General features: G+C 38.6%; 1 protein-coding gene across 1 annotated transcript; it reads right to left on the bottom strand.

Annotated features, from left to right (window-relative positions):
- Positions 1–15919: 15919 nt before the first annotated feature.
- Positions 15920–16417, bottom strand: LOC145039348 (uncharacterized). Its single transcript, XM_078987416.1, has 2 exons — positions 16115–16417; positions 15920–16021 (listed from the first exon to the last, which is right to left on the bottom strand). Exons 1-2 carry the CDS (start codon positions 16415–16417, stop codon positions 15920–15922), a joined length of 405 nt encoding a protein of 134 aa, XP_078843542.1.
- Positions 16418–23021: the final 6604 nt, after the last annotated feature.

Genomic DNA, 23021 nt, shown 5'->3' with positions numbered 1-23021 from the left:
ACTCGACGAGTCCAAGAGTGGTCTCGGTGAGTCCACGCTGTGTGGTGAAACCCTAATTTCCGGGGTTTGCGGCCTATTTAAATGGCCTTATGGCCGTCATTTGTGCTTACCCAACCCTTAGAGAGAAACCCTTGTGTGCTTGAACGTTTTGAGAGAGAAAGGAAGCATTCTTGACCTTGTGTGTGTCATTTAGCAAAGAAGGAGAAGATTCTAGGCAAGAGGAAGCAAAGGAGGGTGCTATTTTGTGGATTTGAAGCTTAGATCATTAATCTAGAGGTATGAATTCGGTCTATCTTCTGTTTTGTGAAGTATAATGGGATTTAGGGTTTCTTATGGACATTTATGGGATGTTTTGATGACAAATAGTTCCCTCCTTGTGTTGAGGCTCTAGATCTGGATCTATAGAGGTCCAGAGAGCCTCACTCATCAAGCTTTATGTATAGAAATGGAGTTTATGGCCTTGTGTTGTAGTATTTGAGTCAAAAACATCATATATGGTCATATAGAGATTTTATGTGCATCAAGATTGTAGCTTTACGTGCTAAATAAGCTTGGAAGGACTGGATCTATGGGTTAATGGACTGGATCTGACCTTATGAGCAAGTTTGAGTCATTGCATGGCACAGACTCGCCGAGTCCGAAGAACAGACTCGACGAGTAGTATGAATAATGCCCGACCATACAGTGAGTGGTCTTGCCGAGTAGAGGAGGGTTGACTCAGTGGGTCAGGGGCGGATCAGAGTGGACAGATGGACTGAGTCAAGCTGGACTCGCCGAGTTGTTCTTGAGACTCGCCGAGTTGAGTCGTGGTGGCCCCACAACTCATGCCAGGTGGAACTCATCAAGTTGGAGAGAATCTTCAACGTGTCAAGAGAGGATTTCAGGGAAATCAGTGTATACGTTCAGACTCGCCGAGTCGCCATAGTGCACTCGCCGAGTCCGGTCAAACTTGACCGTTGACCTTTGACCTAAGTTGACTTGTTAAAGAGTAGTCAACCTTAATTGGGAAAGTGTTAATTAGCGATGTATTGTGATTTAGGAGGACTTTAGCTCGGGGGATCGAGCACTAGTGATATCAGGATTCACGACTTACCGAGACGCGAGGTGAGTCTTCTCACTATACTTTACCTTGAGTAGGTAAATAGAGTTATGTGATACAGTGCTTGTATGCTATATTTATATGTTATGTGTTGCGCTGCATTATTCTTTGTGATTTATGCAGTGTATGTTTACAGAGTTAGAAACTGAGGGTTCGCGGAGTTTGGGTGCACGGACCCACAGAGTTATAGCCTCGAGTGGCTAATATGAGTTATATGTGGTATTTTGGGGAACTCACTAAGCTTTGGGCTTACAGTGTTTGATGTTATTGTTTCAGGTACTAGTGACGACCGCGGAACGGTGGCGGATTGATCCGTACACACACTCGGAGTTATACATTTGGGATCTTGGGATTTTGTATTTACTTGAGTTGGATAATTAAATATGGTTGTTTTATGAATATTAAATGAATTATGTCTTACGAAAATTAGAAAATTTTGTTTTGAAATTTACGGTGTTACATCCGCCTTGTCGTGCCTTCAGTCGACCTAGTCCACCCTCCGTGTCCAATCATGTCCCTTGAGACTGCAGTGTGGTTGGTCCGCCTACACCGGGCCTTCAACTCACCTGGTCCACTCTCCGAGTCTACAGTATGACTGGTCCGCCCGCATCAGGCCTTCAGTCAGCCTGGTCCACTCTCCGAGCCTCGGCACATCTAGTCCGCCCTTGTGGGGCCTACAGCCTATCCGGACCGCTCGCTGGGCCTTCGGAATAACCGGTCCGCCCTGGGTATCTTGGCCTACAGCACGAAGCAGGACCCGCTTCAACCCAACTCCAGTCTAAACAACCATGTGCACATAAACATACAATCACATAACAATTCATATTTAGGCAAACCGATCTAGCAGATCACATAACACAACATGCTCTAACAGGATATCGACCCAACCAGTCACTAGCATAGCCTCACCCTACATACCAAGATACCGACCTTAACCAGGTCTCTTACGGATACCATCCTAACTACCCGGATGCAAACATATCAAGCAATAATATAACAACAGATACCCGGATCTCAATCCGATAAAGGGCCGGCCTTGGTGCCTTAGACCCTGTTGATATAGTGAGGATAACTCACCTCGAAACTGCCGGCTGAAAGGATAAGATCCCGTTGCTCCGAACTCCGACACAAACTCCTCTACTGAACACCAAAACACTAAACTCAATAAATACCCTTAATTACCAAAATACCCCTGGAAGATAACTGGTCAACCTTAGACAAAGTCAAAGTCAACCCCTGACTGACTCTACTCGCCGAGTCAACCCGATGACTCGTCGAGTCCCTATGCTCATAACTTCCCTCAATCCGCGACCTAACTCGCTGAGTCACCCCGAGACTCGCCGAGTCCAACAACTCTGAGTCCACTCGTACCCAACTCACCGAGTCATCCCTTGACTCACCGATTCTTGACTCAACCAGAAAATATTGGGACTCTTCGTCAAGACTCGCCGAGTCCAAGAACAGACTCGCCAAGTCTAAGGCTATCTTCAACCTACTCGCCGAGTTGTTCATCCAACTTGTCGAGTTCCAGCTCATCTTCAAGCCACTCGTCAAGTCCACCCATGTGACTCACTGAGTACCGCCAGTCTGAATCCTTACAGAAGCATTCCAGGCCATGCAATTGATCCAAAACATAGATCTAGCCTCCTACAATCCATCCATCATGTAAAGTGGCAACTTTACGTGAATCCAAAGAGATCTAGGCCTTATTCACTTTAGAGCTAGGGTTTGGGACATGATGGATTCACTAAGCACTCAAACACAGGGACTTTAATGCTCTCTAGGCCTTCCCCATTCCAGATCTGAGGTAGCAACCTCAGATCTAACCTCCAAACTCTAAAACATACAAAGATAAGCTCCCCATAAACCCCAAAATGATGAATCCATATGAGTAATAGCCCAAGAACGACATATTACCTCAAAAGAATGCCCCAACTGCAATGAAACTCGAATCCAAGCAAAGCCCTTTGATCCAAGCCTCTTCTCCTTGAAGATTTCTTCAACAAACACCTCCCCAAGCTCCAAATGCACTCCAATCTTCCACAATCACGCTTTCTAGGGTTTCTGGACTTCAAGGGGGATCCAAGAGGCTGGGGAGAGGATATAATGTTCTTCAAATAGGGCTCATTCCCCGGGTTTAGGGTTTTCTCCACTCAGCACCTACTCGCCAAGTCCATCCTTGGACTCGCTAACTAGGCCACTTGACTCGTGACCAAAGTCGCGACCCTACTCGCCGAGTCCATCCATGGACTCGCCGAGTTGCCCTTCAAAATTTACAATTTTAGTCCTTCTACTCTACTCTTGCTATTCTGGGATGTTACAGTTCGCCATCTAGTTTCTTGGCTCATCTTCGGGTTCTCTTGTGAAGAGACCAAAATCGGTTTCGGATTCGTTCGTTTAGGATAGGTATTTGATCTAAGCTCTCAACTTTGCTCTTGTTCTTTGGTGTTTGATCTTCTTTTATGTTCTTATCATTCTTTTTGTGAAGGGCATACTATGGGTCTTCAAAAGGTGGCATCAAAGGTGTGTTAGAACCTCTGGTCATGAACTCCTGAAATAAAAACAAAAAAATAAATAAAAACGTAAAACTAAACTAAACTTTAAAAATAAAAATAAAATAAAATAAACTAGAAATCACAGTTTTCACATCGTGGAAGGGTACCCCACGTCGTGATTTCTGTAACTGAAAATTTTAATTATGCTAGAAAAATAACTTTTTGCAGGTTTTCCCCACAAAAAGGATCGATTAATCTAAAGCAAATAAACAATAAACTAAGCCATTCCTTGGCAACGTCGCAAAAACTTGATGTGCACAGAAGTATCCACTAATTTTATAATTTATAACCTAACTAACTCAATTGACTAAAATGCACCTAGGCAGTGTACCTAGTCGATTTATAGAATAGTTTGGTAAGTTGGGTGTCGTTCACAAGGAACGGTGATACTAATTAATCTATTTACTACTAAATTAACCTAATTATTAACAAGGTAAAAGGGTTTTATCTGATTTTGTAAGATCAGACGAACTTAACTCAAATTTAATCAGTAACTAAAAACAATCTTGTTTAGTTTGAATCCACTTGTTCTTTATAGTTAGTTATCAACTATGGATTATCAAAGTTGGTTGTCTAATTTATATTATATCAATAACTTAGGTCTACATTTACCATAATTAACTCATTCATGTAAAACTATGCATGGTCACACAATCAAACACAAAATTAGTTATGATTATGAAATTGATATGTAAGATTTATTATGCAAACACAATTATGGTCACAATTTATGTTCTCTAGTACAGCTAAACTTATTTACTTCAATTACTATCTAGAATTTTGGTCGATCCTAGCTCTAGCAATTCAATGTTCATCAAATCACTAGGTAAACAAGTTCATGCAGTTTAATGGTCACTAATCTACACAAAACATGAATTCAAGTAACTCAAGAAACAAATGTTAACATGCTAGGTGGTAACAAATCAAACACAAGAAATTTACCAACTAAGAAAATCCTTTATCAATAAGCTAATCCATAAGTCTAAAGCTTCATCTAGCTAAACAAGAGTAGCTAGATTCAGCTGCTCATAGCAAATAAAAAGCAAATACAAATCAAATAGCAAGACATGCTCAAGTATCAAACAAATAAACTTAATTATGACCTCTCACTCTTTTGGTGTTGAAAACCTATTTCCAAATCTTCTCCTCTGATAAAATTCGTCTTCTGGAAACCTTTTCCTCCAGCCAAAAGTCTTTAAAGTCGTAATGGACAAGGATATTTATAATTATTAGGTTTTTCCCTTTTCACGTCGTGACTTGATGTTTCACTACGTGGTTTTTAAGCAATCCTTATCAGGCAAGGATTTTACTTCGTGTGCACTTATCTTTTGGAAGACTCATCCCACGTGGTGGTCGTCTAGTCCACGTCGTGACTTTGGTTGAATCCGTGAATTTCTTCATCTTTTGTAATCCAAGTCTCCAATGTTCCAAGTATTGTCAATTTTGTCCCTTCCTTCGAAGATGCTTCACTTTGGCTGCAAATAAAAATTTATCCTCATAAGTACCATTATTCTATGCAAATAACCAAAATATCAATAAAAATGTAAATAAATATTGCCTAAAAATATGTATAAATATGGCAATATCAGTAACCCCAGCCTAACCGTAGGCCTCATGTCAATCGTCTACCCACTCGAAAAGTCATGGCCCGATCCCTAACCCGCGCACCTACCACATGCACTAAGTAACCCACATACCTGCTGAAAGTACTGTAAGGTCGAACCTTGAAATATGATTATGTTTAAAATAAACTCAGCGTCAGCACGTGTTTCAGCGTCAGCTCTAACATATTTCCGCTGTGTCTATATTAGCTTAGTTTACTCAATGTATATGTATTTGATGTAACAGATTCAGTATTTATCTTGTTTCCATAGTTATCATGTATAAGTTAGCTGTAATATCCCTGATTTGTAGGGATTGTCTATAATTGTTCTATATAGTCTTTTGTACGGGTTTGTAAAGAGGTCGTCTTTTCACAAACCCTAATTGTCGCTTTGTGCACACGATAATCTCTTTGTGAGATTATCTTTCTTAGTGAAAGTTTTCTTCGTGAATTTCTCTTGTTCTTTCTCATTGTCTTTGTTTGATATATCGATTGATCTTAAGGTCTCTTCAATTGGTATCAGAGCAGGTTTCTTTTATCAAACAAATGGCTTCATCTTCTTCTTCATCAAACTCATCAAATCATCCCTCTGCTAAAATCCCTCCTTTCGATGAAATGAACTTTGCTATGTGGAAAATAAAGGCTCTATATGCATTAGAGTCTGTTGATGAAGATATGCTGGACATCGTTGAAAAAGGTCCTTATGTTCCGATGTATCAGCCTCTCAAAAACAATGTTCCTGATGGTACTATGAAGAAAACTCCCAAAGAGAACTGGACGGCAGATGACAAGAGAAAACATGGTCTAGATGTTCGTGCTCGTGCTGCAATCAGCTATTCTCTGCCATACAATATCTTTGGGTTGGTTCAAAACTGCATCTCAGCAAAGGAGATGATGGACACTCTGACTGTATCCTTTGAAGGAACTGAAGAAGTCAAGGCTACTCAAATAAATGATCTTAATCGAAGGTATGAACATTTTTTTGCTAAGAAAGGTGAAACCTTGACTCAAACTTTCAACAGATTCAATACTCTTGTTAATGATCTTCGGAGACTAGATCAGTTGAAGCATAGAACTGTCCTAGTGCAAAAGTTTTTGGATTCACTGGGTGCAGGTTGGGAAAATCATGTTGACGTATTGAAAAACAGTGAGAAGATAAATTCTATGGATCTCCAAAGTCTCTATGGAAATCTTCGATACTATGAAGAATCAAAACTTCAAAGAAAGGAACTGATGAAAGATTCTCAGCGTGAATCCTCTGTAGCTTTGTTCTCCAACAAAAAGTTGGTGTCAGATTCAGACACTGAAAGTGATTCAGATATTGACTCATATAAAACTGACACTGATGATCTTGAAAAGGTTGTGGCAAGTGCAGCCTTGATTGTGAAAACCTTTGAAAAATCAGGTCGAAACTTCACTAAGTTTCAAAAGAAGATGGGTGGAAAGTTCACAAAAGGTTCAAGAGCTGATAAAAGGACTGGTGCTGATAAGAAAGAGAAGAATCAATGCTTTAACTGTGGAAGCACTGATCACTTTGCAAAGGATTGTAAACAAAAGAAACAAGGATCAGACGAATACTGGAAGCAGAAGTACAACAAGCTGATTGAGAAGCTGAAAGCTGAAAACTTGGAACACAAAGTGCTTGTAGCTGAAGAAGAAAAATGGAAAACTGATGAAGAATCATCAGATGATGAAGTCAAGTGTCTAATGGTCAAAATGGAGGAACCAACTATTTCTGATAAAGACGTAAGCACTTTTGACACTGATATGTCTGATGCTGAAAATTCCAGGAAGTACAACATTGATTCCTCTTCAATGTACCAGGTTAAAAACTTTGTTTCCTATTCAATGAATGAAAAAATTAAAATGTTTGAGTATTTGGGTGTCATTAATTCTAAGAAGAATCAAACCATAAGAAACTTGCAAAATCAAATTGATCTTCTTAAAACTGATATTTCCATGAAAAACAGTGTTATTGAGTCCACTCAGGAAAATATCAGAATTACTAGTTTGTCAAACTCATCTTTGTCTGCTGAAATTGATGATGTTAAAACTCTTTTGATCAAAGAACAAACTGTGCTTCACACTTGGGCAAAATCCCATAAGAATGCTAATTATATCATTTTAGCTCAAATTCCTCATTCTTGTGAGAAAATTCTTGGGGGTAATTTTGTCAGTAACTCTTTTATTAATCAAAGCTTAATTGATAAATATTGCATTACCAATTCTGATGGTATAACTGAGTGCAATGTTGAAATTACCGGAATTGATCCTACCTCTTATCCTGGACATCTTGTTAGACCAATCCCTCTGACTGAGAATATTATTGCTTTTCCTATTTCAAATGGAGTGTTTCATGCTGTTCATGAACAACTCAAGCACTGCCCTGATTGCAATCCATCTGTGAATGAGTCAAAATTAGATACTGATAGTGTTACTCCTAACACTGATCAAACTTCTCCTGATACTGTATTCAGTTGTGACTCAATAATAAACAAAAGAACTCAAAGCTCTCTTGATGAATCTTACATGTCAAAATGTGTTAAATCAAAAAATTTACTCATCAAGAAGAACTTTGGTACTAGAGTTTGTTACAGATGTGGTAATTCCTCTCACAAGATCAGTGAATGTTCTTTTGATAAATCATCCTCAAGAGCTGAGAATATTAAAATTAGGAATGAAAAATGGTCTCTTAAGTCTAACTCTTTAAACTGTCTTCCTAAGGAGTGCTATAACTTATTATCGAATAACTTTGTGAATGACCCATTTTTGAATGGGTCAGTGTGTTCTAACTAGTTTCTCAGTACTGCAGGGTCAAGAGCATCTTTGGTATTTAGATAGTGGTTGCTCAAGACATATGACGGGATCAAAGTCTCTCCTGGAAGATTATGTTAAGAAAACTGGTCCTGCAGTTACTTATGGAGACAATGGAAAGGGATTCACTAAAGGATATGGAAACATCAAATGCAATAACGTGATTTTTCAAAACGTTTCATACGTAAAGGGTCTCAAACACAACCTCATTTCTATCAGTCAGTTATGTGATGCTGACTATGAAGTTCATTTTACAAAGAAGGAAGGAAGAGTTGTAAACACTGACAAGAACATCGTTCTCTCAGCTAGTAGAAAAGATGATATTTATGTTCTTGACATGTTCTCGAGTGACAAGACACTGATGCAATGTTTCTTTACAAAGTCTCAGACGAATCTTAGTTGGATTTGGCACAAAAGGTTCTCTCATCTGAATTTCAAGAATCTATCCAAGATATCCAATCAAGACCTAGTTAGAGGGCTTCCAAAATTCAGCATTATAAAGGACAAGATGTGCTCAGCTTGTGAACAAGGAAAACAAACCAAGTCCTCTTTCAAACCCAAGTCGTGCTCTAGTATATCAGTTCCTCTTTATCTACTTCACATGGACCTGTTCGGACCTATTCCTGTTCGTTCTCTAGGTGGAAATAAGTATACTCTGGTGGTTGTTGATGAGTTCACTCGATTTACTTGGGTAACCTTCTTGAAGAAGAAAAATCATGCTACACAAGAGATCATCTCACTAATTCGTAAAAATGAGACACTGACAGGTCTTAAAGTTAAGCAACTAAGAAGTGATCATGGCATTGAGTTCCGCAACTCAACTCTAGAAGAATTCTGTGACATCAAAGGTATTGGGCAAAACTTCTCAGCTCCTCGTACTCCTCAGCAAAATGGTGTTGCTGAACAAAGGAATAGAACACTGATTGAGGCAGGAAGAACCTTAATGATACATGCTGGTCTTCCTATGTCCTTTTGGGCTGAAGCTGTCAATACAGCGTGTTTCACTCAGAATCGATCTTTAATTCACAGGGTTCACAAAAAGACTCCATATGAAATGCTGAAAGGTCAAAAACCAGATGTATCCTTTTTTCATGTGTTCGGATGTATTTGTTACATTCTCAATCAGCGTGACCCAAGGTCCAAATTCGAACCTAAGGCTGATAAAGGTATTTTTGTTGGGTACTCTTCTATTTCGAAAGCTTTTCGTGTTTTTCATGTGAATAGGCAATGCATTGAAGAATCCATTCATGTTAAGTTTGATGAGGAATCATACACTGATGAAAAGGTCTCTCATTCTCCTTCTATCTTTCAAGAACTTCTTTCTTGTCCCTTCGATGAAGTATCTTCTACAGAAGATAAGACTGATTCCTCTGATCCTATCATTCCATTTCCATGCTCCTTGACTCAAGATATTGCAGGCACTGACAATTCATTAAGTGCTGATGAAACCTTTGAAGCTGAAGATTCTCCTGAAACTGATAATGTGTCAGCATCTATATCTCCTGAATCAGCATCAGTTATTGAACATCGAGATCATCCTGTTGATCAAATTATAGGGAATATTCATGATGGTGTCCGAACCAGATCTAGTGCACTTAATAACTTTTGCATGTATGTTAACTTTGTTTCAATGATCTTACCTGATAAAATACACGCAGCTCTTCAAGATGCTGATTGGATCAAAGCCATGCAAGAAGAACTGAATGAGTTTGAAAGGCACAAAGTTTGGACTCTTGTTCCAAGACCATCCGGGAAAACTATAACTGGAACTCGTTGGGTCTATCGTAACAAGGTTGATAAAGATGGAATCATCACTCGCAAAAAGGCAAGGCTTGTAGCTCAAGGGTTTACTCAAATTGAATCCATCGACTACGGGGAAACTTTTGCTCCAGTTGCTCGCATTGAAGCTATCAGACTGTTTCTTGCATATGCATCTTACATGAACTTCATTGTCTATCAGATGGATGTGAAAACAGCATTTCTACATGGTGTGTTAGAAGAAGAAGTATTCCTAAATCAGCCCCCAGGCTTTGTGGACAAAGATCATCCTGATTACGTGTATCGGTTAGACAAAGCGGTCTATGGGCTGAAACAAGCTCCCAGGGCCTGGTATGAGATGCTGACATCATATCTGCTTGAGAATGGATATAGACGAGGAGCAATCGACAATACTCTCTTCATCAAAAACAAAGGATCAGACATGGTTCTTGTTCAAATTTATGTCGACGACATCATTTTCGGCTCTCCAAATGAGACACTAAGCAAGGAATTTGCAGAGATCATGTCTCAAAGGTTCGAAATGAGCATGATGGGGAAGATGACCTTTTTCTTAGGTCTTGAAGTTCAGCAACAAAAGACAGGTATTTCCATTTGTCAAAGTAAATATATATCTGACCTGCTTGTTAAATATTCTCTCAGTGACTGCAAACCAGCCTCTACTCTAGTGTCCAAGACTGATAAGATACACGCTGATCCAGCTGGAACTGATGTCAATCACTCTCTGTATCGAGGAATGATTGGATCTCTCCTATATCTCACAGCAAGTCGTCCTGATATTATGTTTGGCACCATTCTCTGTGCTCGATTCCAAGCTAATCCAAAGGAATCTCACCTCATGGCTGTTAAACGTATCTTTCGATACTTAAAGGGAACTCAAAACCTTGCTTTATGGTATCCTCGTGACTCAGCATTTGAACTTTATGGTTACACTGACTCAGATTATGCTGGATGCAATTTAGACAAAAAGAGTACATCTGGTGGATGTCATTTCCTCGGAAATCGTCTCATCAGTTGGTCCAGCAAGAAACAAACATCAGTAGCCATCTCAACTGCAGAAGCTGAGTATGTTGCCGCCGGAAGATGTTGTGCTCAGCTCTTATGGATTCAAAATCAGCTTCTCGACTATGGATTCAAGTTCTCAAAGACTCCCATATATTTTGACAACACCAGTGCCATTCAGATCACACAAAATCCTATTCAGCACTCCAAGACAAAGCATATTGAAATCCGACATCATTTCATCAGAGATAATGTTGAAAAAGGAAAAGTTGTTCTTGAACATGTCAAGACTTCGGAGCAACTAGCTGATATCTTCACAAAGGCACTGGATTCTCAATCAACTGCTTATATTATCAGAGAACTGGGAATGATTTCCTTATAATTAAATTTAACATTTAATTGTGCTAATGTTTGCAATTGTCTTATAAGCGGATGTACATTGTGCTGATGATGACGTTCTGATGATATTTGATACTGAGCACCTTGGTTTGATTTCTTATCTTGATCTCTTCTTCAAATCTTCTAAACAAAAGTTGTATGATTCACTGTATTAAACCATACACTGATAACGACTTGAAACTCTTTGCCGATGGTTAAATCAAAATACCAAGATTTATCACACGCAACTACCCTCTTCTCACCAATCTTACACTGATTCTGTGATTCAGCGTGCCAAAAACACACGCTGATGAGGGTCTAAAATCTTTGCCGATGGTTAGATCAAAATACCAAGATTTATCACATGCAACTACCTCTTCTCACCAATCTTACACTGATTCTGTGATTCAGTGTGCCAAAACACACACTGATGAGAGTTTACAGATCTTTGCCGATGGTTAGACCAAAACACCACGGTCTATCACACGCAACAATCCATTCTCTACCCCCTTCTTATTCAGTGTCTAATTATTCAGTAAGATAAACCACTTATTGATGAACTCACAACAATCTGTGCCGATGGTTAGATAATGTAACTAGTATCTATCACACGCACCAATCTGCTTGCTAGCCCAGTTAATGCAAGTTGTACCTTGAATTGATGGAGAATTTCTCAGCACATAACCTTTGTGACTATGAACTCAGCGCTTCCGCAACCTCTGATTGACGCAACACCTTCAGTCAACGGCTCTTTTCTCCAACGGCTATTTTCTATTCTAACAGATTGTTACGCTGCGCCGATTTTTTTCGAAAAGATAATTATTACCTTTTTCGAATAAAACACATAAAAGGAAACCCCTCTTCATTCCATACTTAACTCACTTTACCCCTTGGTTTAATTTTTCCTCCCCAAACCTTTCTCCCAAAACCCTAGATTTCTCAAATACTCTCCAATGGCGGCATCTCTGTTCACCTACTCATCAACATCTCGAAGAGTCACTCCTGCCCCAAACTCTCCTCCACTTCCAATTCACATCAAGGCCACCAATGTAGTATTCAACCCTGACATTCCAGAGATTCATCGAGGTCTTGGACTCGATGATTTCGTCAATTTCTTGACTTCTTGCCGCCTCCGATACGCAATCAGTGACGTACCATCCGAGTTCTTCCCTGAACAAGTATGTGAGTTTTACTATACTGCAACAGTTAATGAAGAAAACAATGCCATCACCGGAACAATTGGCCGTGGCAGACACTCCGTCTTTATCACTGCAGAGCTTCTCAGCGCTGCTTTACGATTACCTCTGTTCGAACCTTTTTCTGAACCTCCAACTATTGAAAGATGTAAACGCATGTTTGATCAACTGGGCTATGATCATTCAAAGGATGGTACTCGATCAGCCCTTATTTTGCGTCAGTGCATGACCGCAGGATGGAAGTTTTTCACTGGTGCCTTGTGCAAGTGTGTGGGTCACAAGTCTCGGAGTGGTGATCAATTGAGTAATTATGAGCAACAAGTCGTCTGCTCTCTTCTTCTCAACAAAAGACTGGATTATGGGGCACTATTCTTTGATCAGCTTGTTCAACTTCTACGTGCAAATGTGCGTGATGATCATGTTCCCTTTCCTCGCTGGATTGCCCTGGTGTTCGACAAATTCTTCGCTGCTGATTATTTTTCTCACTCTGGGAATCCAATCCAATGCCCTCGCATGTCCGTTCGCATGTATCAGGATGATCCTTTAGATTCAGACATTGGGATCTCAGATAGGATGAGAGAATGGATTGCTCATCCATACACTATGCCTTCTCTCTCAGCTGATACTGATGACGGAGGTGCTGATGGTGATCATGTGGATCATGCTGATCAAGAAGTGGATCGTTATGATGGCGGTCATTCCTCTCCTCCACCTTCTCCTCACCTTACCCCTGTCACTGGTCCTGCCTCCTCAGCTCCACAGGATCTCATGTCTCAAGGGGAGCAACCATCTCAGGGGGATCATCAGTCTCAGGGGGAGCATTCTTCTCAAGGGATGCCTCTCTCTCCGGAGGAGCATTCATCCCCAGCAGCTCGCCACTTCTCTCCAAGGATGCAATCCAGCTTTCCAGTTGCTCCAGGAACATCCATGATTCAAATTCCTGCTTCCACATTCTCTGAACTGATGTCACTGACTCGGGACATGAGTCAGCGTCTGCTTAATATTGAGGCTGATGTTCAGCAAATCAAGGAGGTTCTTTTACTTACTCCTGCTTCCTGTCCCATATCCAATGATGTTCAAAAAGGGGGAGATACTGATGATCACGCTGATGATCATGCTGATAGCGATCAAAATGCTCATGCTGATGAAGATCAAAATGAAAAAGACACAGCAACTGGTGACAACAGTATTCTTCAGCATGACTCACTCAACCCCGTTGAAGAAGCTGATCCTGCGAGACATGATAGTCCAGCAGCTACTGAAAGGTTATCTGATGATAGTGAGCATAATGATGAACACGAATCTGATTCTGCGGGGCGTAGTAGTCCAGCAGCCACTGAGAAATTATTTGAAGATAGTGATGATGACGAAGAGCGTGATGAACCTGATGATGAATGTCAAATTTTTGACATGAACTTTATTGATCCTCTCATTCCAGATCAGCAAGAAAGCTTAGATGATCTTGAAGAATCTATTCCGATACTTGCTGATCCTATTGCTGATTCAATCATTCCAGTCCAAGGAGAAGATTCGGACATTGCCAGTGAAGAATCTCATCCATTGTCTCGAAAGCGGAAAGTAGAAGATACTGACTTGGATCATTCTCAAACTGATACTTCTTCAACTGTGAAGAGACCAAAGTCCATCGTCAGTATTTCAAATCTTGCCACTGAATGGAACATGTCCCCTGATCAAGTTAAGCAAATTCTTGATGAAGCAAATCAAGCTCAGCTTCTAAAGAACATTGCTCAAGCTGATGAATCTCTCATTCAGCACGAACTTCAGGCCAAGGGATCTTTTGAAGCTCAAATGCAAAAGTTTCTTGAATTTCAGTCTAGGGCTCAGTCTTCTCAACCTCCTCCTAGTTCTAGCAAGCCCAAGACTGACAGTGTTCTTGACCGGATTGATCGAAAGAGATTTGAAGATGTTCTCAACCGGCAGATGTGTGGAGATAAGATCATCAAAGTCAAAGCTTCTAAGCCTCGAAACAAGAAAGTTCTTACATTGCTGATCACTCGTCAAGGTCCTCAGCACTCTTATACTAAAGTTGTTAAGAGAGATGAGCTGATCAGGTATGGGTATTCGGAATGGATGGAACTGCTTAATCTTGCATCCAAGCAAACCTCAGCTCATTCTTCTGAACTGACTTGTGCTCTTCACTTGCTGATTAAGAAAGTTCAGCGTTTGAATCTTGTTCCTAAGGAACGATCTCAGCATCAAGGTCAAAGGTTGTCAGCTCATAAATCTCGAAGAACCAAGTTTCATGTCGATGGCGAAGATGTGTTGGTTCTAGACTTTGGTGCTGGTGCAATTAACAACTCACTTCCTCTGAATGTTGATCCGGTTCAGCATCAATTCATCTCAGCTCCTGAGCACGGAATGTTCTATCTAGATAAAAACAGGAGGATGTGCTTTCAAAGAACCACTGAGATCCCAAAGGCTCCAATCACTCACCTTGTTGGCTTAAGGCAAATGTGCATGAGTCATCAAGATCTATCTGGAGAATTTCACATCCTTATTGCTATGGAGCTGCTGAACAGAAGACAAGAGTTGCTGGACAGTCCTTACTGGCCAGTTAAAATTGAAGCTGAAGCTGAGTATGAAGAATTTCTCTCAAGAGGTGTATTTATTTAGTTTATTTTGAACATCATCATATTGGGGGAGATTGTAAGGTCGAACCTTGAAATATGATTATGTTTAAAATAAACTCAGCGTCAGCACGTGTTTCAGCGTCAGCTCTAACATATTTCCGCTGTGTCTATATTAGCTTAGTTTACTCAATGTATATGTATTTGATGTAACAGATTCAGTATTTATCTTGTTTCCATAGTTATCATGTATAAGTTAGCTGTAATATCCCTGATTTGTAGGGATTGTCTATAATTGTTCTATATAGTCTTTTGTACGGGTTTGTAAAGAGGTCGTCTTTTCACAAACCCTAATTGTCGCTTTGTGCACACGATAATCTCTTTGTGAGATTATCTTTCTTAGTGAAAGTTTTCTTCGTGAATTTCTCTTGTTCTTTCTCATTGTCTTTGTTTGATATATCGATTGATCTTAAGGTCTCTTCAAGTACTGTCTAACCCCGACAGCTAACAGAACCTTTAATGACCGCTGCATCATCTGAGAATTTCCAATTCTCCCCCACTTGGGACACTAGCTACTACCTACTGACGGTGAAACCAGCACAACATATCCGCCCCTACTGGGTATTATCATCCTTTTATATGGCTCGATTAAACCATGAGTGAACAACCGCTACAGAACAACCCCTCCATCATGGTGCAACCAAACTTCAAAAGAAACCCGAATCTCAGCTGAATACTTATGCATCTCCGATTCACAGCTACTAGCCCTAGAACATAGATCCTATATCCTAACTTCTGATCACCAACACCCCTGGATACTAACCGTCTACAACCCTTCGATACTAAAATTCCTCAAACTCTCCTATGTTGCTATGACTCTATGAATAAGGAATTATTAAACAATGGAGTTAGATAATGGATGTACCTGAAGTAGAGTCACACGAGTTGACTTTACTATCTCTAAGATCTTCCAGGTATTTTGGACAGCTTCGTTTCCAATGTCCCTTCACCTGAAAATAAAATCAAATGGATGCAATGAGGTTAACATATGGAATGGTCTCAGAACAAGGCTTTCTCTTTACCATACGATCAAACTATTTAACCTTGGCTGATCCCTTTCTATTTGGAAGTGAAACCTTTTCTTGTTTACCATTTTCAGTGTCTAATGAATTCTTGGGATTAGTTCCTTCACGCATTTCAATTTTAGTTGTACTCTTAATCATTTCTGCTTCTATAATTATGAACATCTCGGTCAGATCAGTTAAGGTCACATCAAGATTCCTCATATGAAAGTTTTCAACAAACTGACGATATGACTTAGGAAGAAAGATAATAACCAAATCATTGGATTGCTCCTTCAGAAATTTGATGCCCATTCTTCTAAGTTTGTCAATATACGATTTCATTTTTAGAACATGTGCACACATAGAATTTCATCTTTGTCTTTTCATGACAATAGGGCTTGATTAGTTGTATATCTTCCAACGTTAGGAAAATGTGATGTTGAGAGAGTCACAGGAGGAGGTGGTGGAAGAGTTGAAGAAAGATTATGTCCAGTTCCACTACTACCTAAGGAAAGGAAGACAATTTCACCTTTACTTTAATATGGAAGACCATCTCTAGTAGATTACGGAAAACCATTTACATAAGAACGAGGAAGACCATATTTATCTTCATAATACATCTAAAAGTGGGAAAAGAAAGAATTCAAGGTAGTTGATTTTAATCCTTATTTATTAACCCAAAATTTAAATTCAGTCTAGGGTCTATATTTTCGATTTGAACATTGAAGAAGGATGCCATAATCAAATTGCGAATCTATTTTATCTAGGTAAGGTTGTTACTAATTTCAATCTTAAGAAATTCCTAGATTTTTTGAGATTCATTGAATCTTATCAATGGCATGTTTAATCTCGAATTATGCTCTCACTTTTGTGATTGGGATGCTAATGATCACAAACGAGATATGAATAACCATGCAAAGTAAACTATTTGATAACCTCGATTTCATTTATCATCTCACATTGATGTGCTCGTTAACCACACACTCTCCATCAACAAAAATAATTTTCGAGTTGTGCCATCATTTCAACTTTATCGTCCTATATTAGTGTGTCGGTTAACCACGTATGCTCCACTAATGACTCATAAAGAAACGATGTGCGCTTTCATGGATTAACATACAATTTCACATTTTTAATCTGATTATGTCCTATCGAATCTGTTCAGCTAACGACCCTCCACCACATAGGACAACGGTCGGTGAAAAAGACACCCATTTAATGGTTATTTTTTTGGATGTTTCCTTATACCCTCTTTATTGCATGGCATTGTGAATGAAGCTTACTAAGGATTTGACTATTTTATCTTATACATATAGTAATTAAGTTCTAATAACTATGTATAAGATGTATTTTAAAATGTTTCAAAATACTAGGTTTAAATATTAATTATCTTAATAAAACATTTAATTAATTAACATTAAACCAAATATAATTTATTTTTATCCTTTAATTAAAAAAGTAACTAAATTAATTAAATCATGAAGGAATTAAATAAATGTCTTTAATTAAACTATTAATTAATTAATTCAAATTTAACCCATGCCTTTTAATTTTTGAAATTACGGTTAAGGTTTATGAAGTTTTAATTATTCAAATTTTAAGGCAATTATAATAGTAATTAAGGAAACTAGAAACTCTTAGGAAATTTTTGAAAACAAGTGGAAGGGGGCTAGGGTTTTTGAGAAACTCTAGAAAAGTCGAAATTTCCAACGATAGGGTTTATTTTCAACAAACCCTAATTTTTTTTATCTATTCAAATTATGTCCAATCAATAGAAAACAATGACTCTGATACGAGTGATGAGTTTTATTGGTTACTAAAACATATAAAGAGGAAAATATTAACCTTTAAATTCACATGAAACCTACTTTGGATCTATGTTTTCTCTAATTAATAATAATAAACAATGAACATCAAGAACCCAAACAAACCCTAGGTATTTCGAAAATACAAGTAGGATTAGGGTTTACGTACCTTAGATTATTATAGAAAATAAATCTTATTATAGTTTAGGTAACTTTTAGGGAAAGTCAGATTTCAATCCATTAAATAATAAATTTAATCTCAATTCAAATCATTTCTTTATTAGCATCCAGGAGGCTTTTGGAAACCATATAAGAGCTCCCAAAACCATTAACTCGTCGATGCTTCTAGAATTTTCTCTTTTATTCAACTATTGAACAATTAAAATTCATCACTTTCACCTTCAATTAATTCTAATTAATCCTTCAGATTATTTCTAGTTAATAATTAATGAAATATAATTGATTTCTTATTAATTTATTAACCATATAAATTAACAAACCAACTTATTATATTTCCAATTAATATATTAATCTTATAATATATTAGCAAATCATATAATTTTTAATTAATTTATTAATCATATAGTAAACTAAAAATTTATGTCCTCTCTCTACAAGAGTCATTCTAAACAATTTCTAGTTTATGAGGGCAACCCAACAGATTTTTCTTTTAATTACAACTTACATGTATATACCAATTTAGTTGTGAGCTTAGACACCTTAACCCCAACAGAAATTGCACCACTCCCAATCCTATGATAGAAGTGTCACAATATACTACCAAAATCCTCAACACACTCGGGGAAGTGTCAAATATTAGAGCCTCACATAACTTCTGTCTCAATGTCTCAAATGATGCCGGTTGCTTAGGCCCCCACTAGAAAACAACATTCTTCTTTGTCGGACAGGTGAAAGGGATGGAAATCTTGGAGAAGTCCTAAATGAAACTCCTATAGTAACCTTCTAAACCAAGAAAACTCCAAATCTCATATGGAGACTTTAGGACTTCCTACTGCATCACTACCTCAATCTTGTCCGGATCTACGAAAATCCCATTTTGATTGATGAGGTGCCCCAAAAACTGAACCTCGTGCAACAAAAAATTACATCTGGAGAACTTGTAATACAACCTCTCCTTCCTCAAAACCCCAATAATCTCCCTAAGGTGCTTCTCATGTTTCTCCTTAGGCTTAGAATGGACCAAAATATCATCAATAAACACAATAAATGAGTAGACAAGTATCAACCAACATACCCAATTTATCAGGTCCATGAACGTTAATAGTGTATTGGTGAGCTCGAATAAAATCACCATGAACTTATAATTTCCATAACGAGTCCGAAAGGACGTCTTCTTACTGTAATACTCTCTAAACCTCATCAAATCATACCCCAACCTCAAATCAATCTTGGAAAACCAAGATGCACCCTATAGTTGATCGAAAAGGTCATTAATCCTTAGAAGTGGATAGCAGCTGTTCATTTTCAGCTTGTTTAACTCTCTATAATCTATGCACATTCGATGCAAATGGTCCTTCTTCTTCACATACATGATCAGTGCTCCCTAAGGAAAACCACACGATTAGATAACTCTTTCCCGAAAAGCTCCACAAGCTGAGAGGAAAACTCATGCATCTCAGGCAGTGTGAGGAGATATGGCATCTTAGCAATTGGGGCATCACCAACAATCAAATCGATCTTAAACTCAACTTGCTTCTTTAGAGTCACACTAAACAGATCCTTAGGAAAGACATCAGGTAACTCGCAAACCACTAGAACGTCAGAGATCAAACACTTCTTCTCCTATCAAATATGAACCACGTAAGTAAGGTATCTTGTACATCCATGATGTATATATCTCCTACACCTTGCGTGTGACATCCCATATATTAGGTCTAAAATTGTAGAAAGTTAATTAACCACGAGACATTTTGTAACCTGACATATTGAGCTTTAATGCATATTTAGAAAAATAAATAGTGTCATTATAATTAAAATAATATATGAGATAGTGTCTTACTTCCAATGGAGGAAAAATATCTAACGAATCATACAACACAAACTATAACCCTAGTTAATACATCTGAACAATTAATATTTCTTATTAAGCAGTTGCGGGCAAAGAGAACTCTCTAGCCTTGAGGTACATGTAACAGCCCGGAATTTTCAGGTATTTATTTTGGATTTATTTATGGAAATTGTGCGTGGACTAGGTGAGTTGGAGCCCAGACTCGCCGAGTAGGATCGCGGATTTGGGCACGGGTTCGCATCCGGACTCGACGAGTCCAAGAGTGGACTCGGCGAGTCCACGCTGTGTGGTGAAACCCTAATTCCCGGGGTTTGTGGCCTATTTATAGGGCCTTATGGCCGTCATTTGTGCTCACCCAACCCTTAGAGAGAAACCCTTGTGTGCTTGAACGTTTTGAGAGAGAAAGGAAGCATTCTTGACCCTTGTGTGTGTGATTTAGCAAAGAAGGAGAAGATTCTAAGCAAGAGGAAGCAAAGGAGGTTGCTATTATGTGGATTTGAAGCTTAGATCATCAATCTAGAGGTATGATTTTGGATTACTTTCTGTTTTGTGATGAATAATGGGATCGAGCACTAGTGATTTCAGGATTCACGATTTACCGAGACGCGAGGTGAGTCTTCTCACTATACTTTACCTTGAGTAGGTAACTAGAGTTATGTGATACAGTGCTTGTATGCTATATTTGTATTATGTGTTGCGCTGCATTATTCTTTGTGATTCATGTTGTGCATGTTTACAGAGTTAGAACCTGAGGGCTCACAGAGTTTGGGTGCACGGACCCACAGAGTTATAGACTCGAGTGGCTAATATGTGTTATATGTGGTATTTTGGGGAACTCACTAAGCTTTGTGCTTACAGTGTTTGATGTTATTGTTTTAGGTACTAGAGATGACCGCGGGAAGGCGCCGGCTTGATTCGTACACACACACGGAGTTTATACATTTGTGATCTTGGGATTTTGTATTTACTTGAATTGGATAATTAATATGGTTGTTTTATAATTATTAAATGAATTATGCTTTATGAAAATTTGAAAAAAATTGTTTTGAGATTTACGGTGTTACAGTACATGTTCACCTGAGTCCAAAAATATAAAAAACACCCAAAACGGAACTCGTATGCAAAAGATACGACCGTTATAAGAAAACAAACCAATATAATATTGATTTCCTTTAAATTTCATAAACAGTTTCGATCCGTTGAGGAACTTGTGCACCTCATATGGGAATTTTGAGACGTTTTTGGACTCAGACTATGGTCTATTATTTAATTCCATATTTGGAATATTTTTAGCAAAAATATTTGTAAAATTCAAAAAATTGAACGATTTGGGTCAATTAAACGCGAATTCATGGAGTTCTTCATCTCAAAAACTTAATATGTTCGGGTTTCTGGAATGAAGTGCACTCAGATATATCATTCTCCACTTTAGAAAAAAAAAATATTAAACGTCGGTATCTTGGCATGCAAACCTAGATGAGTTTTCGGGACTTTTGACGTTGATGACATCATCTAATTACTTGCTATCTTGTATACATGAAGAAGAAAATCGGACAATTTCTTCTTCCCTTGGCCTTTCCTATGCGCACACCTCCCCTTTCCCTTACCCTTTTACTTTCAAGGTACAAGCACAGACTTGTTTAGAGTGGTGGACTACCCAAAAAAGTAAGGCTTGCATGGTCTCTCATGGATGCATAAGGCTATAAAAGGATACCCTTGCCACCTATTCTTCCTTACAAATTCACTAGCCAAACATCTCATTCACTCCCTCTCCATTGCTCCCTCTCTTTCTCGGTCTTAATCCTCCACCTGAGGTAGTCGTTGACCACCGATAACCACCACATCCGCTCCACCATTTTGCTCCTTGATTTTTCGAACAACCACCACCAGAACACCTCCTACCACCTGCCCTTTTCCCTTTCCTCCACCTTCTGCCTCCTCTCTCTTCGAGAAAAAAATAGGATTCACCGAAGAGGCTGCCGGAGCAGCCCCTCGCTACCATGATATTGTCCCTAGTCCACCCCTCGCCACCCCACTGCCATTAACAACCACCAAGACTATTATGTTGCTCCACTTTCTTCCTTATTTGAATCAAAACAAACCCATTCCTTGTTATTTTTTTTGGGTTATTTCGAGTCCAAGAAACCGGATTAAGTTTATTGCTATTCCGTGCTATCTCACATGTTTTCCCATAAACGACCCATACTCACGTCTTAACCAATTTACGCATCAAGGGTGAGTTATTACGGCCCATTTTAAAAGCTTTTACATATTTCAAGGAGGGGGGATACATGTTCTCACTTAGCTCATTTATACAAAACACTCTTGAAAATGTATATTGCTTACGAAAACTAATTGGTAAATAATACATTGTCACTAAAAACTAGTTATAAATTTGATATGTATATATGTTATAGTTTTTGTAACACCTCAAATTTTAGACCAAAATTTTCGATTTTTTTAAAACTTCCAAAAAAATAGTTTCACAACCAAATCAATTACAAGCCATTTTTAAAAACACAAGTGTCATAGTTATTAGAGTTATGAAGATCAAGTCGCAGTAACAAATTCCTAGTGCATGTGTATAACCAGACATTTGCCTTTCCGCGGTCCTACGAAGAACTTGCCACATACAAATCAACAATTGTAAGCATAAGACTTAGTGAGTTCCCTAAAATACCACATCCAGCTCAACATAAATAAACAGTTATGGGTTATCAGCAACCCTGGGACTATCAGCAGTCCCGGTGAGCTAACATCATGCTCGGAAGGTTATTTGCAACCCCCGGTTGGCTATCAGCAACCCTAGTCACAAAGAATATCATATCAGCACATAACATACACAACATAACAGCTAGACCAAACTGATCATAATATTACAACTATCCTACCATACAGGTAAGATTAAGTGAGGAGACTCACTTGATACTGATGACACGAAAACCTAGCACCTGAACTGCCAAATCTAGACTCTACCTATTTAACAAAATAATTAACCTTAATTAAAATTAAGGTCCAAACCACTCATGAGTCCAAGGTCCAAACTTTTTGTTGACTTTTGGTGACTTTAACTTTTGGTCAAACCAATCACGAGTCCAAGGTCCACAGTTAA

Source organism: Lactuca saligna, chromosome 4 (genome assembly GCF_052625555.1).
Source record: "Lactuca saligna cultivar CGN05327 chromosome 4, ASM5262555v1, whole genome shotgun sequence".
Taxonomy (NCBI): Eukaryota; Viridiplantae; Streptophyta; class Magnoliopsida; order Asterales; family Asteraceae; genus Lactuca; species Lactuca saligna.
The sequence above is the reverse complement of the archived record's forward strand: the minus strand, read 5'-3'. Positions and strand labels throughout refer to the sequence as shown.

Coding starts and splice junctions, on each gene's coding strand:
- LOC145039348 (XM_078987416.1), bottom strand. CDS start 16,417: ATGAAATCGTATATTGACAAACTTAGAAGAATGGGCATCAAATTTCTG. Junction 16,022..16,114: donor ATAGAAAGGGATCAGCCAAG/GTTAAATAGTTT, acceptor TTTTATTTTCAG/GTGAAGGGACATTGGAAACG.